This window comes from Schistocerca cancellata, chromosome 8 (genome assembly GCF_023864275.1).
Source record: "Schistocerca cancellata isolate TAMUIC-IGC-003103 chromosome 8, iqSchCanc2.1, whole genome shotgun sequence".
NCBI classification, from domain to species: domain Eukaryota; kingdom Metazoa; phylum Arthropoda; class Insecta; order Orthoptera; family Acrididae; genus Schistocerca; species Schistocerca cancellata.
The window spans coordinates 583742516-583763380 of record NC_064633.1 but is presented as its reverse complement, the minus strand read 5'-3'; the positions used below and the strand labels follow the sequence as shown (position 1 = coordinate 583763380).

At 36.8% G+C, this 20865-nt stretch overlaps 1 protein-coding gene across 1 annotated transcript; it reads left to right on the top strand.

Moving 5' to 3' along the window:
• The first annotated feature begins 11700 nt into the window (after nucleotides 1-11700).
• LOC126095123 (60S ribosomal protein L17) lies at nucleotides 11701-19311 on the top strand. Its single transcript, XM_049909832.1, has 5 exons — nucleotides 11701-11828; nucleotides 12019-12107; nucleotides 12979-13113; nucleotides 18044-18239; nucleotides 19122-19311. The coding sequence occupies exons 2-5, from the start codon at nucleotides 12027-12029 to the stop codon at nucleotides 19265-19267; spliced, it is 558 nt and encodes a 185-aa protein (XP_049765789.1). The 5' UTR covers nucleotides 11701-11828; nucleotides 12019-12026; the 3' UTR covers nucleotides 19268-19311.
• Nucleotides 19312-20865: the final 1554 nt, after the last annotated feature.

Here is a 20865-nt window from a genome sequence, read left to right as displayed (position 1 = left end):
TGCACTGGTTGATAGATTTTAAAGTGTTTCATATTATTATATCCTTTCTTGCCCTAATTCATACTCTCGTGACAATTAAGGCAATCGTGTGTAATAAGAAACGTATTTGCTAGATGTTCAGAGATCGCATTTAACATAGCAAAACTTCCAGATATTGTAAAGATGGTGAATGCAAATCCACTGAGAATAAATGAAAGAGCCCTGCTCTTTTGTTTTCTTCCTGTGATATGGAGTTTTGTCATTAGGAGCTCAGGTTGAGCAGGTGTAAGTTGTTAATTGTAAATATAGTTGAGCGATAAAGGTTATTTACATCTATCTATCTATCTATTGTGTTGGCTCCATCAATGATTCAAGGTAACAACTTATCTCCTAATCATTTATGTTGTAATTTTTGCATATTCCAGGATAAATGAAATGAGGTTGGCAGCATATTGTTTGGACATGAATGATTGGACATAATTAGTGTCCTTTCGTTAGTTACTTCACAATTAAGCACCTGCACCCCCTGAGATAATTTTTCCGACAATTTCTCAGCTGTGTGCAATATTTTCATCTAGAACTACATGAGTCTGCTCTGTTTCCACTTCCAAGAAATGATGTCTGCTTGCCTACTCAGTGTCTCAATACTATGTAGATCTGCAAATAATCTAATTGAGGGTGAATTTCTATAAGGTAAGCTGTTGTATAAATGCAGGGTACTTTCCTACGATGCATGTCTTGATAAAATTATCCATCCACAAGGTGGGTTGCCTCCATGTCGCAGGTATAGTACTAAGTTGCACTATTTGTGAATTGTTAAGTACTCATCATAGCTTTGAGAAACCTTTGCCTTTTTAACTCTCATTCTGAGGCAGGAGCGCAAAATCTCAAATGGCGCCTAAAACTTGGGAGCGCTAAAATTTGTCTGTAAATTTTTTTTGTTTTCTGGTTCATGACTGAAAATTTACTCTGGAGCAGTAAGTCCCATTATTTGAAGGAAGAGCTACAGAAAGAATCTTATACTAAATAAATGAGATAAATTTATTTTAAAAATATATTTTATTGTACGGTAAAAGGAAACTGGTACAAAACATGGAAAAAATAGAAATACTAAAGGTAAGGGATACTCTTGTCTACCGCTTGCATTTTGTGGATAACAATCTTTTCCGGTTCTAAATATCTCACTGAGCACTTCATAACTCAAATTAAATTATTATAATTTCTATTTTGAAAGATATTAAGTTTTGTTAGTTGTATTGTTTGAAAAATTGTGACCAAGATGTCAGCTTTTAGGTAGTGTATGGGTAAGATGGACTGTAGATGATTTTCTGCTGTTTTAAAATGCTGCTTCCACATGAAAGCATGAATTAGTTTAAAATAATGTTGATTATTCTATAGCACGACCAAAATGGGATAAGAACTACCGATGTACCTTGTAAACTTAATGAATGTTGAATCTGATGTTCATACTTGCAGTAATGTAAGTCTGGCAGCAGAGGAAGTGAACTATGTCATTTCTGAAATAGGGTCAAATGAACAAGCGAAATCTAATGAGAAAATTCTTGAAATGATGGAGACCGCAAATCCATTCACAGTGTTGTTTAACAAAATTGCAGTAATGATGAATGAGCATGCCCAAGAAATGAAATTGCAAATCTTCGCACAAATAGGCAATGCCCTAGCAGAATGTGACAAACAGTTCACAGTGCAAATTAATATCACTATTGCTGAACATTACCAGCAAACTGCCACATGAATGGACGAGTGGGTCAAACAGTTTCCTGTGCAAATTAATACCACTCTGGCCGATACCTGGTTGTCAAGCATGTCTGCCAAGATTTCACTATTAAAGTAAACTTATGAAGGCATACCATAAGCAATAAAGAAGTTAATGAACGATATACAGAGACTGCTGACAGCACAGCGAAAAATAGAAACCATAGTAGAACAACTGTCTCAAAGATTATCCTGAGGAAGTGGTATGTGAGTGTTTAGATGCTCAAGTGATAAAGATATCATGTGAGACAAAAAGGAAACTCTATCTGATACATAGGGACACCTTTGATACTAGCATTATAGCTCATTACAAAAATTACTGCAAAATATTCAAGAAGGTTATCCAGAAATCTAAACACCTGCATTATGAGAAGAAGATAAATACATCCAGCAATAAAATAAAAACAATATGGGATATAGTTAAGTCAGAGACAGGTAGAACCAGACATGAGGAGGAACAAATAGCTCTGAAAATAAATGAAAACCTGATAACAAACGCATGTTGCGTTGCAAACCATTTAAACAAGTATTTTGTCTCTATAACTGATAGCATGGGTTTGTCAGGTTCAGTGAATAATGCAATGGAATATCTGAGACCAGTGCACACAAGCAATCTCAGTAAAATGGAATTCACACTTACTTCACCCAAAGAAATAGAATCCATCATAAAGTCCTTGAAATCAAAGCATTCTAGTGGTTATGATAACATACCAACAAAGTTAATAAAAGAATATTCATGTGAGCTTAGTCATATCTTAAGTTATTTGTGTAATCAAACACTTGTCACAGTAACATTCCCGGACTGGCTTAAATACACTGAAGTTATACCTCTCCACAAGAAAGGGGACAAAGAAATGCCGTCAAATTACCAACCGACCTCACTTTTGCCAGCTTTTTCAAAAATCTTTGAAAAGGTTATGACCAAATGTCTGCTTAAGCGCCTTAGTGAAAATAACAATATGTCAAAGTCACAGTTTGGGTTTCTTAAGGGTTCTGATATTGAGAAAGCTATTTACACTTACAGCGAAAATGTCCTTAATTCACTGGACATCAAATTAGAGGCAACTGGCATATTCTGTGACCTGTCAAAGGCGTTTGACTTTGTGAATCCCTGCCTTTTTTAAGTACATTAAAATATTATGGCGTCACTGGTAGTGCAGCAAAGTGGTTTCAGTCATATCTTACTAAAAAAAACATAGGGTGTCATTACATAACACTTCAGCAGCAGGCAATCAGACACCATCCGACTAGGAAGAAATTACATGTGATGTTCTCCAAGGTTCCATACTAGGTCCACTACTGTTTCTTGTGTATATTAATGACCTGACATGTGTTACATTACCAGATACCAAGTTTGTCTTATTTGCAGATGATACAAACATTGCATGAAATAGTAAATGAAATATAAAGTTAGAAAGGGCAGCTAATCAAATTTTTACTGACATTAATAAGTGGTTCATAGCCAATTCACTGTCATTAAACTTTGAAAAGCCCCTCAAATGCAGTTCAGAACTTTCAAGAGGTTTCCTTCTGGTGTGTATAAAATATGATGTCATGGAAATAGGAGAAGTTGAGAGTGTACAATTCTTGGAACTACAACTTGATAATAAAGTCATCTTGGAGCAACATACTAACGAACTGCTAAAGTCTGTGTTTGCATTGCGAATGATGTCAGAAATAGGAGATATAAATATAAAAAAACTGGCATATTTTGCTTATTTTCACTCCATTATGTGATATGGTCCTCCGCCCATGAACCTTGCCATTGGTGGGGAGGCTTGTGTGCCTCAGTGATACAGATAGCCGCACCGTAGGTGTAACCACAATGGAGGGGTATCTGTTGAGAGGCCAGACAAACGTATGGTTCCTGAAGAGGGGCAGCAGCCTTTTCAGTAGTTGCCGGGGCAACAGTCTGGATGATTGACTGATCTGGTCTTGTAACACTAACCAAAATGGCCTTGCTGTGCTGGTACTGTGAACGGCTGAAAACAAGGGGAAACTACGGCCGTAATTTTCCAGAGGGCATGCAGCTTTACTGTATGATTAAATGATGATGGCGTCCTCTTGGGTAAAATATTCCATAGGTAAAATAGTCCCCCATTCGGATCTCTGGGCAGGGACTACTCAGGAGGACGCCGTTATCAGGAGAAATAAAACTGGCGTTCAACGGATCGGAGCGTGGAATGTCAGATCCCTTAATCGTAGATTAGAAAATTTAAAAAGGGAAATGGATAGTTTAATGTTGGATATAGTGGGAATGAGTGAAGTTCGGTTGCAGGAGGAACAAGACTTTTGGTCAGGTGAATACAGGGTTATAAATACAAAATCAAATAGGGGTAAAGCAGGAGTAGGTTTAATAATGGATAGGAAAATCAGAATGCGGGTAACCTATTACCAACAGCACAGCGAACGCATTGTTGTGGCCAAGATAGATGCGAAGCCCACGCCTACTACAGTAGTACAAGTCTATATGGCAACTAGCTCTGCAGATAACAAAGAAATTGAAGAAATGTACGATGAGAGTAAAGAAATTATTCAGATAGTGAAGGGAGACGAAAATTTAATAGTCATAGGTAACTGGAATTCGATAGTAGGAAAAGGAATAGAAGGAAACATAGTAAGTGAATATGGATTATGGGTAAGAAATGAAAGAGGAAGCCACCTGGTGGAATTTTGCACAGAGCACAACTTGGTTCAAGAATCATAAAAGAAGGTTGTATACATGGAAGAGCCCTGGAGATACTGACAGGTTGCAGATAGATTATATAATGGTAAATCAGAGATTTAGGAACCAGGTTTTAAATTGTAAGACACTTCCAGGGGCAGATGTGGACTCTGACCACAATCTATTGGGTATGAACTGTAGATTAAAACTGAAGAAACTGCGAACAGGTGGGAATTTAAGGAGATGGGACCTGGATAAACTGACTAAACCAGATGTTGTACAGAGTTTCAGGGAGAGCATAAGGGAACAATTGACAAGAATGGGGGAAAGAAATACAGTAGAAGAAGAATGGGTAGCTCTGAGGTATGAAGTAGTGAAGGCAGTAGAGGATCAAGTAGGTAAAAAGACGAGGGCTAGTAGAAATCCTTGGGTGACAGAAGAAATATTGAATTTAATTGATGAAAGGAGAAAATATAAAAATGCAGTAAATGAAGCAGGCAAAAAGGAATAGAAATGTCTCAAAAACGAGATCAACAGGAAGTGCAAAATTGCTAAGCAGTGATGGCTAGAGGACAAATGTAAGGATGAAGAGGCTTATCTCACTAGGGGTAAGATAGATACCGCCTACAGGAAAATTAAAGAGACCTTTGGAGAAAAGAGAACCACTTGTATGAATATCAAGAGCTCAGATGGAAACACAGTTCTAAGCAAAGAAGGGAAAGCAGAAAGGTGGAAGGAGTATATAGAGGGTTCATACAAGGGCGATGTACTTGAGGGCAATGTTATAGAAATGGAAGAAGATGTAGATGAAGAATAAATGGGAGATATGATACTGCGTGAAGAGTTTGATAGAGTACTGAAAAATTTAAGTCGAAACAAGGCCCCGGGAGTAGACAACATTTCGTTAGAACTACTGATGGCCTTGGGAGAGCCAGTCCAGTCTGGTGAGCAAAATGTATGAGACAGGCGAAATACCCTCAGACTTCAAGAAGAAAATAATAATTCCAATCCCAAAGAAAGCAGGCGTTGAGATGCGAAAATTACCTAACTATGAGTTTAATAAGTCACGGCTGAAAAATACTAACCCGAATTCTTTACAGACGAATGGAAAAACTGGTAGAAGCCGACCTCGGGGAAGATCAGTTTGGATTCCATAGAAATATGGGAACACGTGAGGCAATACTAACACTATGACATATTTTAGAAGCTCGATTAAGAAAAGGCAGACCTACGTTCCTAGCATTTGTAGAGTTAGAGAAAGCTTTTGACAATGTTGACTGGAATACTATCTTTCAAATTCTGAAGATGGCAGGACTAAAATACAGGGAGCGAAAGGCAATTTACAATTTGTACAGAAACCAGATGGCAGTTATAAGGATCGAGGGACATGAAGGGAAGCAGTGGTTGGGAAGGGAGTGAGACAGGGCTGTAGCCTGTCCCTGATGTTATTCAATCTGTATATTGAACAAGGAGTAAAGGAAACAAAAGAAAAATTCGGAGTAAGTATTAAAATCCATGGAGAAGAAATAAAACTTTAAGGTTCGCCGATGACATTGTAATTCTGTCAGAGACAGCAAAGGACTTGGAAGAGCAGTTGAACGGAATGGACAGCGTCTTGAAAGGAGGGTATAAGATAACATCAACAAAAGCAAAACGAGGATAATGGAATGTAGTCGAATTAAATTGGGTGATGCTGAGGGAATTAGATTAGGAAATGGCCCACTTAAAGTAGTAAAGGAGTTTTTCTATTTGGGGAGCAAAATAACTGATGATGGTCGAAGTAGAGAGGATATGAAATGTAGACTGGCAAATGGGCAAGGAAAGCGTTTCTGAAGAAGAGAAATTTGTTAACATCGAGTGTAGATTTAAGTGTCAGGAAGTCGTTTCTGAAAGTATTTGTATGGAGTGTGGCCATGTATGGAAGTGAAACATGGACGATAAATAGTTTGGACAAGAAGAGAATAGAAGCTTTCGAAATGTGGTGCTACAGAATAATGCTGAAGATTAGATGGGTAGATCACATAACTAATGAGCAGGTACTGAATAGGATTGGGGAGAAGAGGAGTTTGTGGTACAACTTGACTAGAAGAAGGGATCGGTTGGTAGGACATGTTCTGAGGAATCAAGGGATTACCAATTTAGTATTGGAGGGCAGCGTGGAGGGTAAAAATCGTAGAGGGAGACCAAGAGATGAATACACCAAGCAGATTCAGAAGGATGTAGGCTGCAGTAGGTACTGGGAGATGAAACAGCTTGCACAGGATAGAGTAGCATGGAGAGCTGCATCAAACCAGTCTCAGGACTGAAGACCACAACAACAACAATGTTATATGGTATCATATTTTGGGGTAACTTCACAAACAGAGAAAAATTTTTTAGAGTGCAGATGCGTATAATAAGAGTAATTAGTAGTGTAAATCTAAGAACATCATGTCGAAACCTATTCAAAGAACTGGGCATATTAACTACAGCTTCTCAGTATGTTTATTCATTAATGATGTTTGTTGTAAATGATACATCTCTTTTTTCAACTAACTGCTTAGTACACAATATCAATACTAGGAATAAGAACAATATATATAAAGATTTAAAATCACTTAGTCTTGCCCAGAAAGAAGTCCAGTAATCAGGAACGCATGTTTTCCGTAAGTTACCAGCAACCATTAAGAGTTTAGTTTCAGACAAGGCACAATTTAAACATAATTTAAAAGAATTTTTGATGGCCAACTCCTTCTATTCTGTCCATGAGTTTGTCAACAAGTGCAGTAGACCATTCTGATGAAAATTTATTATACTTTAATTTTTGACAATACTTGGTTGTAACAGCCAAGTAACTACCTACTGTGTGAATGATGGACGTATGGAAAGCAGATGTCAGTCTTAAGTCTGTAAATAGTGCAAGTTTAATTTTAAATCTTGTACATAATCTGACTGTTTTTAACTGAGGATCAGTGAAATGAATAATTTACTTTAATTTTTGACAATACTTGGTTGTAATAGCCAAGAAACAAGCAAATGGCTGAATGATGGATTTAATGAAAGCAGATGTAAGTATTAAACCTGTAAATATTAAAGGTTTAAATTTAATTAATGTACATAATATTACTGTTTATTGACTGAGGATCATTAAAATTAATGAAACTCAAGTTTTTCTAATTACATTTTTGTAATGTGCTTATCTGATATGTTCCACACCCAGGAGGATTCCCTCTTTTATGGGTCTATGGAATGAATAATTAATGTAATCTAATCTAATCTAAAGGCCAAAGGCTTTCCAACGAGTTTACCAAATGGTTGGAAGAAAAGGACAAACAGGTTAACGAAAATTTAAATACTGAATGGAGGGTGACTTACTATTGAAGCAACACTCGAATTGGGTCCTGTGCATGATACCATTCAAAATAAGTTCACAGATAAAAATCGATTACTGAATCAAAACATTCCTAAGTGATCACATGTCGACTTGAGTCACTAACTTGCACTGAGACATTACGGCAAATGAGGCACTGCAGCACAGCAGCACACCAACAGGTGGCTCTCTTGAAATCTATGAGTCTAGTGATTCTTATCACCAAACTTACTGAAACGAAGCAGAACTGATTAGTCCTCACTCAGGATATATCAATGAATCAGTGGAGGCAGCACCTACCTTAATGGTGATACTCTTAGAAAAAATCTTACTGAAGTATCGCCAGTTTCGAGTATATTTGCCTGAAAATAAATCCGCATACCCCATTGTCTTCATAAAGGCCTCTAAAATTGTCCTGCCTAGATCTTGGATGAAAGACAGAAACTTCAGTTTATTGATACATATGTCCAGGACGAATGGACCTTGCGGCAACTGGTGTTTCCAATAAATGTACCACATACAACGAGTTTGAAAAGGCTCTCCTGGCTATGTTTTATTCAGGAGCTGCCCAGGAACGTCTTTGGGAGATTTTTTGCCCACAACATTTATATTCCAAAAGAGAATCACTCGCGAAAATAATTTCAGAGCTATATGAATAAGACAAAATAGCAGGACAATCCTGTCATGCACAAAGATGTGTTGAAGATTTTAAAGGAGAAGTTGTTGATTATAGATGCGGGAAGCTACCCATGATGTGTCAAGATAAAGCTATTAGTGATAATTTTTTTCTCCTTTTTCTGCCATTTCTTTCGCTTTCTTAGACTAAGTATTCATATCTTTGATGGTGTAGCACAGCTGTGTTTCGTAATAACACTAAAATGTAACTACTACTGGTTAAGAGAATGTTGTATAAAAGTTTTAAGTAGTATTAATAATTTAGTGGTAGCTAGTAGCTTATGTAACGAGAAACAAATCTCGAGGAAACTCTGCATTCTTCTGTATTCTTGTGTATTCTTCAATAAGTCGTAAAGTAAGAGAAACTTTCAATTTTATTTTATTAAATGAGGGCAGCGTGTTATAGAGTTAGTTTGTAGAGTTAAGACATCTGTATACAGTTAATATATCACTTTATAGAATTGCCAGGTATGCTGCAACAAACGTGTTCTTTCCTGAATTCTTATATCTCTTAGAAAAACTTTAAAAGGACAGTAAGAAAAAAATCTTAATCGAAGCAGACTTCATCTTAGAGCGAATTCACAAAATTTCGCGGTTTAATTCAGGAATCTAGTTCCACGTTAAACTCTTCTGAAGGTACTAGGTAAAGCAGTGACCAGCATTGATGACTTTGTTGTTTGCTATTAGTTTGAAAATACAAAGAGATACTGCTTGGACCAAGATACTTCAGATCGGTCAGCACTGTTTATGAGCTCCCAAAACCAGATAAACTACATCCTCCTGGTACATATAGTTTCCACAGTAAACAATGTATTGTAAGCTGGCCTCTAGACCACTATAGTTCAGGCACCAGAAACTATGACAATTTCTTAAACTCTTTCTCAAATGTGTCCATTGAATATTTTCCTTCCAAAAACTCTCAAAAGAAAACAAATGGTAATAAAAATCTCTATTGCCAGAAAGATAAAACCCCCCCAGTGGGGTAAAATCAAAGAGAAATCTTGATTTTGTTATATATATTTAATGCTATAAAGCTATATTCAGGGAAGTTGTACTGACTGCTAAAGAAAATAGCAAATAATACATTTAACCTTCAACACAGTAACAAGACAAAAGCAGTTTGGTTAGTTATTCACTCAGAACAAGGGACAAAAGTCAATTATCCCCAAAATTATTTTTGAAAATTATATTGTAGAAAGCTCTGTTCAGTTGACCAATTGTTTCGATGAATTCTTCTTAGATGTGGCAGCCTATCAAGTCAAGGCAAGTTTTATAAGCTTGGACACACAACATGAACACACATTTTAAAAAAATTTGAGCAAATAACGCAAAGAGATGCGGAAAATAAAATATTGTCTTTGAAAAACAAAACTTCAGCTGGCTGTGATGAAATAGTCACATTTGTTCAAATGGTTCAAATGGCTGTGAGCACTATGGGACTTAACATATATGGTCATCAGTCCCCTAGAACTTAGAGCTACTTAAACCTAACTAACCTAAGGACATCACACAACACCCAGTAGTCACATTTGTAATCAAGGTTGTATATGATATTATTTTGCTATGACTGTCAATTATAATAAAACTAATCTTTTGAGCAGAAATGTTTTCCAAAAAAGCTGACAAATGACAAAATGAAACCATTATCAAAAATGGAACGACAGACGTCATGCCAAATTACCTCCCTATCTCTCATTTTCTTATTCTGTTGATGATGATAATGATGATGATTAAGTATTTGAAAAGACTGCAGTAAAACAAATTAAAAAATTTCGTACAATAAATAACATAATGTATATAAAAAGTCTGGATTTCAACAAGGAAAAAGAAGTGTGAATATGCTCTTCATTAGTGAATGTAGAAAGGCCACAGGAATACTTTGTGATCTGGCAAAAGTATTTGATGCAGTAAACTACTCCTTATGTCTGCACAAATTACAGATAAATGTAATCAGGGGTCCATCTTTATAATGACTCGACTCATACTTCACAGACAGGAAGTTATTACTCCTCCTACTAAAAAAAAAAGAAAACAATTTCCCAAGGATTTCCACAATCTTTGATATTGTCAATCTTGGTTCCATCAAAATGGACAGAAAGTAAACGTAACTAAAACCAGAATGATGAATTCTGCAACGATGTCATCAAAGTAGAGTGAAATAAAAATATCTTAGAGTGATCAGGATATCACAGAAACAAACCATGCAATTTTTTTAGGCGTAAATCAGGATGACAATTTAAACTGGGTGGTACACTTTGACTACTTAGCAAAAATCTAAATAGTTTAGCATTTGCAATGTGTATTTTGTCGGGTGCCACAAACATAGACACCAGAAAGGCCGTCTATCACTGCTAGTCTGAGTCGATTATTCATTATAGCATAATCTTGTGTGGTAATTCAACAAATTCCTCAGCGCTCCTGGTGTTACAAAAGAAAGTATGTCTAGCGCCAAACAACAGGAATTGTGTCGAACTTTGTTAAATAACTTAACTCTCACTTTATATATATATATATATATATATATATATATATATATATATATATATATGTTATACACTTGACACTTATGGTTTCCATGACAACTATAGCATACGAGACATTGATAATTTTAAACTTCCAACAGTATGTTTACAACTTTATGCACTAAGACCAGTGTATATAGATTTAAAAATTTACAATAAAGTGAAAGGTAAAGTAAAAGGCAGTAATATATTTAATATTGAGCTTGGTACTTTAATCTTTTGGTGGAAAAGTGCTATTATTCTCTTGAAGAATTGATCGAGGAAGTTGCATAGTTTGAAAAAGGTACTTATTATATTTAGTTTACTCAAAACTATAATAAATATTTGTGAGTTTGAACAAGGTAATTACGTATTTTATTTTTTTGCACTCAAAACTGTATTAAAGATTTGTGTAACTGTACCTCAGAAATTTGTACAGGAGAATGTAAACTTTTGTATTTCCCATAAAATGTTTTTACTCTAAAATTTGGCATGTTTCATGTACAATACATCAAACGTTGTAATTTTGCAAGTTTTCCTGGTGAAATCGTAATTCAGCTGGCAAATTTGTATGAGAGAACCTTTTTCTCTTCATAAGCCATTTTTTGTCCTGGTTTTCCTTTTAGGGATACTAGTAGATTCACACAGAATAACTGCGAAACACAGCAGCTCGATTTCCATTGCAGAGCCTCACCAATCCACGGCTCTACGTCTTGCTTGAAATTGTCGGACAAATTGTTGGTGTGTAGTGCGGACGAGGCGAGCTACCGATTGCTGCGATATCGCTTGCGACGTATCGCCTGTTTGGCTCATGTTGGCATCACTGTTAACAAAACACGAACTTCCTTTCCGTTTTCAGAGCTCCGTCGTGGAGTATAGGCATGTGAGTATTGAAGTAATCTATATGCATCGTTGAAATATATTTCATTTGAATTCACTGCACCGTAAATTAATTGCTGCACTGTATGTTTTGAATGTGTATTAGACTTTTTAAGTAAAAAGAAAAATGCTCTTGTATCTGTTTCAAGTTGCTTGCATACCATCTTCTAAACCTAAATTTGTTTTCATTCCAGAGTTTGAGATGGGGCGGTATTCACACGAACCTGACAATGCTACAAAATCGTGTAAAGCACGAGGCTCTAACCTTCGTGTCCATTTTAAGGTTGGTTGCTACAAATTGAACTTGCAGATAGGTCATTTCTATGCCAGGTGATACTTGTGTTCATGCGCGTTGTTTTGCATTTCGAATTGAGCATTGCAGCAATCGGCGAAAACGAGGAACAAGGTTTAAGGGTATAAAGGGCCGTTAAGTCGAAGAGCGCCCAACCGAAATTTGTGAAGAGAACCACATACTCAGTAGTTTTTTAGGTTAGGTTTTAAGTACTCCAGTTAGGTCAAAGTGTTCCACTTGTCCGACTGCAGACACAAACTTAAAACTTATCGTTCTTTCTATGCAGTTAAAGGATTTAAAAAAGTCCTTGGAGACTACATACGTCCCTAGACATCTGTAACTGATTGTTAATATATAGTACAGTTTTAGTGTAAACTATTACTACAATGTTCTTTCCGGCCGGATGCAGTTGTGTGAATAGACTTTGGGCTGTTCTGTAAACGTCTAGTAACCTCCATTAAAGTGCTGTTGATGACATTACAGCTTAAGGCAAAATGTATTGTGAACTTCATTACACTCAACTGTTGAATGCGTGTTTGTGACAAGTTTGATTGTAATTTTCTAGGTAAAAGGAACATTGGTGGAAATTTCAGTATTAGTTTTAATAGCAGTCAGTGTTTGCAATACTCTTTAAAAATGCAAAACAGCTTTTATCTCCAGTTGATAGCAAAGACTGGAAGGAAAGTGCTTTCTTATTAGTGGCACTAGTTTATCACTTTGTATGTAATTCATTTCTAAAAAATTGAAACCTACATATTAAGTACTCCTCAGTGTGAAAAATGCCATAACTGCAAATTTTTCATATATAAATGGTTTTATGGATACAAAATTGGTATAACAGTGTTCATTTGTTGCATACTAGAATACAAGGGAGACTGCAATGGCACTGAGGCGAATGCCGCTGAGGAGAGCTGTCAAATATTTGAAGAATGTTGTTGAGAAGAAAGAATGTGTTCCATTTCGCAGATTCAATGGTGGAGTTGGTCGTTGTGCTCAGGTAAGTTTGATGAAAACATTGAGACGAGTCAGTCGCATTTTGTAGTAGTGATGTCTGTCAAAACTAGTTCTGTTTAATATGTGGATGTAGTTTGGAAAATAAGACCTTGCTATAATGGGGGTGTGTGCGTTCATTCCAGTGATTTTGTGCGAGTGGTATTAGTTCTCAGCAGAGCCTGTTAGTGTTGTGCAGTAACCAACATAGTGCTTTATAACTGAGTTGATTTTAGGTTTCTTGCTAATGATTATATCATTCACTAGATAGTGACTAACACTGTTCTGGCAATGTCAAGCTGATTTCAATAATATTTATGGTCTATAACTAGGATGTGTATAAGAAATGTCATCTAAAGCAAATATAACAGTGCAGTTGTTTAGAAAGTGTTAATACAAAGTAGTTCCAGAATAAGAGATTACTTTGTTTCCACCAATAGAGCCACAGTATTGCAACAAAAATCAGAACAATTGGTCATAAATTCTTTCCTTGGGTTGCAGTTTCTTCCATTCTTACAGAAAGATAATGTAAATGAGAAAACATTGTCGCACTAAAATGCAACTTGAAGCCAAGCAGTCGTAACATTACCATTTACTCTAGGAGACAGCAATCTCAGGCAGCATTTAGTTTTCTTAGTGTGTCTGTTGACACTACCTACTTGCTGCTAGGGCTGTGAGTGCTCTTGGTAAAATAACTGTCAGTTATTTTTTAGTGCAGGGGAGTGCAAATTGTATGGTGTCTTCAGAGGAACAGCCACACGTAAGCTTTGCCTTAGCCTAACACTCGAGCATAGTTCAGATTTCCAGAGTATCAGAATAGAGTATTTTGGTCCTCACTTGGCAAGTGTTCATCAGAGACAAGGGTATTGTCAGGAGTCCCTCCAGGGAAGTATGTGTCTGTTTTCTATACAAGCAAATGATCTGGCGGACTGGATGGGCCAGCAATCTGCTGTTCTTCGAAGATCATGCTATGTTGTATGGAAAGGTGTCATTAAGTGATTGTAGTGGGATACAAGATGAGTTAGAAAAAATTTCTGGTTTGTTTGGTGAATGGCAGCAAAGCTCTAAATGCAGAAAAACATTGGTCAGTGTGGATGAGTAAGAAAAACAAATCCATAATGTTCTTGAACACAGTATTAGTAGTGCCCTGCTTGACAGTCACGTAGTTTAAATATCTGAGCATAGTACTGGAAAGTAATAAGAAATGGAAAAGGCATGTGAGGATTGTTGTAGTGAAGGCAAATTGTTAGCTTTGGTTTATTGGGAGAATTTTGGAAGTGTGGTTCATCTGCAGAGGAGACTGCATAGAGAACACTAGTCAACCTGGTTTTGAGTGTCGCTAATGTTTGGAGTTGGTATCGGGTTGGGTTAAAGGAAGACACGTGAAGCAATTCAGAGACAGGTTACTAGATTTGATTCTAATAGATTCAAACAGCACCCAAATATTGTGGAGGTGCTTTGGGAACTCAAATGGGATTCCCTGGAGAGAAGGCAATGTTCTTTTCAAGGAATATTGAGAAAATTTAAGAAATTGGTATTTGAAGCCGACTGCAAAACAGTTGTCACCAACATACATTTTGCATAAGGACCATGAAGATCAGAGGAGAAATTTAGGCTCATGGAAGCATATAGACAGTTGTTCTTCCTCACTATTTGTGAATGAAACGGCAGGAATTGACTAATAGTGGAACAGGGTAGGGTGCCTCTGCCATGTATCATATGGTGACTTATGAAATATGTATGATGTTGTAGATACTCATGGCCCAGTTTTGAAAGTGTAGATCAACTCTTTTGAAATACATGAAGAGTAGTGACCATGTTAAGAACTTTAAAGTGAAGGTCAGACACAGCTCAATGTACAAGAAGTCAGTGGCTCCCAGTGCAGGACACCTAGCTACTGTCAAAACTTACAGGTATTCCATGTGACATGCAGTTTCTTAATAAAATATGCCTTGTGGACACAAATTTTCAACCAAAATTTCCACAATGCCATTTATCATTTATGTAACAATCTTAAAAAATAGATTTACCATGGAATGCACTAGCCACTTTGAACCAATACATATCCATAGAACAACAGTTGCTGTAGAATAGACTTGTTGGCAAGTTTCTCGTGTGGATCTGCCCTACCTTCCCTCCCTTTCTTATGTTACACATTGTGAACCAGCTGGTTGCTTAATTCATGAGCATGCTGCCAGCTCGTATGAGCAGATCGGTGAATAGGCCTGGTCCACAACACTGAAGCTGTCAGCACAAATTTCATGTTGTGTGTTTGTACTGTACACTAAGGTGTGGCCAGTGAAGAGAATGAATCGTAGTGACAATATAAGCAGATGAAGATAAAGGTTTAGTTGTCATGTTGGACAAAAAAAGTCAGGAATGATGTGGTGTCCAAGTTGAATGAGGAAAGAATACTGCTTTTCGTAACTTTCCTAAGAAGTCACCAACAGATTTAAATCCCTATTGTATTTGATACACATGGCATACTTCCTGTGAAGCAGTGTTGCTTTTAGTCTTTGGTTTTTGGCAGTAACAATTTCCTTCAAAGTCTTACATATTTATTTCATTTCTTTAGTTAAATCTCAACTAGTTCCTGCCGTTTGTGAAGCATTGGTGGAAGTGTTGTGAAGACAGTTCAGTTATATGAGTAACATTAAAGTATGTGCATCACTGGGCATTAAGAAAGCTCCCTATTCCACCCGTCTGCTTTGACCTGTGATATCATCGGTATGACAAACACATACTTCCAATGTATACGAAATGGCAACTATTTCATGACCTATGCATGCCAACAAAAGTGAACATAAATCGAACACAAGTGCTTCTCAATAAAATGAAGCTGTTCGGAATACTGAGAGAAATAGGAGGTTTAGGGCGGGAACAAGCTAAATATATAACAATACAAAACACCGCATCAGTCCAAAACAAACATTGCCCAAATAAAATTCAGCTTACGACGTTACGCTATTGCTACAAAACCAACAGTAATTGTAAACTTCTTGACTTATATTGTGTAAATGGAGACCTGGATACCAAAAACCACACTCCCAATTAATATGAAAAGCAGAATCAAATATATTCCATGAGCTATGTAGCTCAAATGCAGCTCTCGACTGGCAAACATAAATAGAAAGCCACAACCAAAAACTTTGGACACCTTCATAACTCAACAAAACACCACCGAATCCAAAACCCCAATGACAAGAAAAGCCAAAAACCTCCGTATTCACTGGGTCAATTAAAACACAGTTGAAACACGATAAATATAAAGCAGACAAAACAGTACAATATAGAATAAAATCTAAACAAAAATTAGGAACAAAAGCCTCAGAGAAATTACCTAGGTTGGACGCGCGCGCGCACACACACACACACACACACACACACACACACACACACACACACACACACACACACACAATTAGATCCAATAAAAATGCCAGACACATAAACAAAATAAAAAACCATAACTCACTGAAAACAAAGCACACACTTCCAAATCAGTGTTACAGCACTGACTACCCACTCACACACATTACCAGTGATAACTCAGATGAACCAAATACCAGATGTTAAACTGAGCACAGCAATATCCACCACCAGAGGATGCCATCAAATACAAGATCTACAAACACTGCCACAGTGACACCACAGCACCATTGCACCCCATCACTGCGTATGAAAGTACTTGTAGCACATTCATGTATAAAATCATCATAAGTACCTGTCGTCTAGTTTACACATTTGATACCAGTTAATATGTGGCAAGGATTCTGTTACTGTCTCCCTGTTAGTCACACTCACTAAAGATTGCTTTCTTCTATATAAATTCAGTTCTGTCAGATAAAATCTGTCTGTACTGTGTTGAAGACATCAGTTTGTCTACATCACTGCTACTGCTTTTGAGCATGACAGTGAGTATCTTGAGGAAGTTCTGTTTTAACTTGCAATTTTTGTAAGTTGCGCATCACATTGATCTCACCTGTCTGGTAGTGTGTTAACATTAAGACTAAATATCAGTCATCTTGACAGGACAACATGTACTTGGACTTAAAACACTGAGGCAAGACAGTTGTGCTCTGCTAGATGGAGTAGGTTATAATATAACCAAACACTAGTGATATTTAGCCCTAGCAAGCCAGAAATGTTGTTTCCATTGATCAGCCTTGAGTAAGCCACGAGTAAGTCTACAAGGTGAAAATATAAACAGTCTAGCAGTAGTTGCAAATATTATCGCAAAACGTTTTTCAAACACAGCTTTAGTGTGAGGAAAAAAAAAGTGAATTAAAGTGTTCTAAGACTAAAATTGTTGGCTTTTGATTAAAGCTTGTAAAAATTGATGTGAAGTGTCATTGTGGTTTTTGATTATGTACAGGTCTAAATCTTTTTTACCTACGAGCTTTGGTAGACTGTTCCTATGTTGTAAACAGGATCGTTCCAGAATGGCTTTTTGTAATACATTAAGTCTGCCTTCATGAAAAGGCCAAAGAGGAATATTCTGTACTATTGGTTGGCTTTGACCAGTGATGTAATGTCAATTGCTCCTGCAACATCATCATTGGTGTATTGTCACTGTTTACTCACGAATTGGTGTAGGCAATGTGAATGCAAGAAACATGAGTGTGGTGGCAGACCAATAGCTTAGTCTCCTTGAAATAAATCGCTACTGACATCACTCTGTAGTTGCCAATTTGTTTCCAACTTTTGTCACATGTTTCCTATTTCACTGATAAAAGCCAACAAGTAGTATCGGATATTCCACTTTATCCAAGTAAAATAATTCAGCAGACCTGTTTCGGTTGAAGTGACAATAAGGGTGATCTCGTGAAAGGTTGAGACCTAAATTATATTATACAAAATTTTTATGTTGAAATCTTTGTCCTTGCCATGTTTTGATTTGCTGTGTGTAATTAACTAATGGGTTTTTAAATTCTCAGGCAAAGCAGTGGGGTACAACTCAGGGCCGCTGGCCTAAGAAATCTGCAGAGTTCTTGCTTCAGTTATTGAAAAATGCAGAGTCAAATGCAGATTACAAGGGCTTGGATGTTGATCGCCTGGTCATAGAACATATTCAAGTCAACCGTGCGCCATGCCTGAGGAGAAGAACCTACCGTGCCCATGGAAGAATAAATCGTAAGTTTTTATTCTTTAAGGTTATTGGTTTTCAACAAAATATCAATGTTTAAACTGCTTTCTGAAATCAGGAAAATTCTGCAACTCATTTTGCACAGGTTGTTTACATACAGTGTGGTCTGTTGTCTAGCAGCTCTGTTTTGAGGTTCATTCTGATGGGGACAGTTAAGATTCTTTAGACCCTTGGAGTATCTTTGAAATTGTTTTGAAACATTTTGTTCCAACACAGTTGTGTGTTCGTAAACTGGATTTTGATGTTACTGCAGCTTCTTACAGTGTAGTTATACATGTGTGTATTATTTACAATAAGTGGTTTTGATTGTTAGTAATTAGTGATGATGTAAGAGGCAGTTACTCTTGGGTGCGCTTGACCCTTGTGGGGCAAACTGAGGAGCTACTTGATTGAGAAGTAGCAACTCTGCTTTCATAACCTGACATACTGCTGACCACATACCCCCAAACTTCGAAATGCTGTTGTTAATGCTATCAGCCAACTTTCAACTGTATATTCTGATGATGCTCTTCATTTGTAGAGGAAAACTGCCAAATAAAAAAATACAAAAGTTTGACTTTTGGCTGTTTACAAGACCTTAGTTTTAACTGTCACTCCCCAGCAGGAACACCTTCTCTTGCCAAGGTTGGATTAATGTTGACTAACGTACTTGGTGTTACTTTCTCACCCACTGGAAAGCATGAATTTGTGTTAAGCTTCTAGGAAGAAAAATAATTCATTTTGAAAGCAGCCTTGGACTGGTCACTTGTGACTGTTACATGTTTAGTGCAATATCATTTTTACATGATGTAGTAATTTACTAGAAAGTAATAAGATTTTCTTCATTTTGTGCAGAATGCACATCTAAAAGAATTTTCTTTACTTTACAGCATACATGAGCTCTCCCTGCCACATTGAGGTGGTTCTTACTGAAAAGGAGGAAGTTGTTGCGAAAGCAACTGAGGAAGAGCCCACAAAGAAGAAAGTGTCAAAGAAGAAATTGGCTAGGCAGAAAGAAAAGATGATGAGAGATTAAGAAGTTGTGAAATTGTTCTTGACCAATAAAAATGTTCTGTGTAATTTTGTGTGAATAATTTTAATACATCATTTTTATTCAGTTCATTGTGTGATTCCACAGGTGTATTCTTGATACACAAAACAAGTAAACAGTTCCACTTCTGCTGTATTTTCCTATATTATGTGCAGGAACATTTTGAATAAAGGACAATACAGTGGAGGTCGAATTATTTCACATTGTTATAATTGTCAAGTTGTCAAAAGGCCTGTCAGTGACACAGCATTTCTACTATTTGGTGAGTGGTCTCCTTTACTTGTAAAGCATATATTCTGCGAGAACTTTCCTTGCTTGATTTACTGTTGGAGTGGTAGCTTATCTTAAAATGTTTACTGAATTAGGTGGTGCAGTGGTAAGGCACTGGACTTACTTGGGAGTACAGTGGTTTGAAGCTCCATACATCCATTCAGATTTGTTTTCCACTAGTCGCATAAGAAAAATGTTCAGATAGTTTCCTTGAAAAGATCATGAGCCATTTCCTTCCTCAATGTGAGCTTTTGCTCTGACTTAGCTTGCTGTTGATTGGATGTAAAACTATACTCTTCTGTTCATAAATGCAGGTGTTTTAATACACACACAATTTTAAATCTGGGCACTGAAGTTTGTCCATTCAGCACACAGACTGGACCATAGCTAGTAAATACAAAAATTGCTGTAATAATGAGAGGCTGGAGTGTGATAATGTTGGCTGTTAAAAACACTTGGCTATTTTGTAACCTGACGTCCACTTTCAGTTGTGACAGTTTACTAGAGAGTTTAAGCCCATGAATAAGAATTTTGAATAAAGGTTTTGGTAACAGCTGTATGTGGCATAGTGTAAGGCCTATAGCATATTTGAGGCACTGAGAGCAGAAGTGGACTAACCCTGGGGAAGTCAATGTGGAGGAAACAGGCATAATAATAAGGGCTCACAGAGAATGTTTTTCCATGATACATTGCAGCCTTTTAACATGCATACAATGTAACTGTGGTTTTAGTGAACAATATTCTGACATAGATACATTACAAACATTAATTATACAGTAGAATATTACCAGTTTTGTTCTGGCTTAGTCCACTTTCACTCAGAGTAGTTGAACATTCTCAATGACAGGTTTATATGCTTATTGTTCATGCTGTTCATTGCACTAAGTCCATCATAGATTGCATGTGACAGTAGTATACATTTATTATTATTATACAGATTACATGTAACATTTTACATTGCTTTCTATAATTTTAATAACTGTGTAGTGCTTCAAAAACGTTCACAGGCAATGTTTCTACAGCATTTGAAGACACTTTTTAATTTTTGTGGAAATCATGAAGAGTGGGTACATACAGAAGAAAACTAAGCAGGATCCTTATTTTTTTGCCACTGTAATTACATGTCCATTAAGATAAGGCAATTGGAGATTGCTGATGCATGTGGACGTTCGTTTGGCCACATCAATTTCCTGAAATGGCTCTTGGCTTTGGTTTGAGCATTTGTACCATACTTTGAATCTGCTGGTTGCTTCAAACTGCAGCCATTGTATGTTCAGCCGTTGTACTTTAAAACTGCCAGAAGACATTTTATG

What these genes read in the sequence shown, in the direction of transcription:
- LOC126095123 (XM_049909832.1), top strand. Translation starts at nt 12,027, where the DNA reads ATGGGGCGGTATTCACACGAACCTGACAATGCTACAAAATCGTGTAAA. An exon ending in ACCTTCGTGTCCATTTTAAG is followed by an intron (nt 12,108 to 12,978) that starts GTTGGTTGCTAC and finishes GTTGCATACTAG; the next exon opens with AATACAAGGGAGACTGCAAT. An exon ending in GAGTTGGTCGTTGTGCTCAG is followed by an intron (nt 13,114 to 18,043) that starts GTAAGTTTGATG and finishes TTAAATTCTCAG; the next exon opens with GCAAAGCAGTGGGGTACAAC.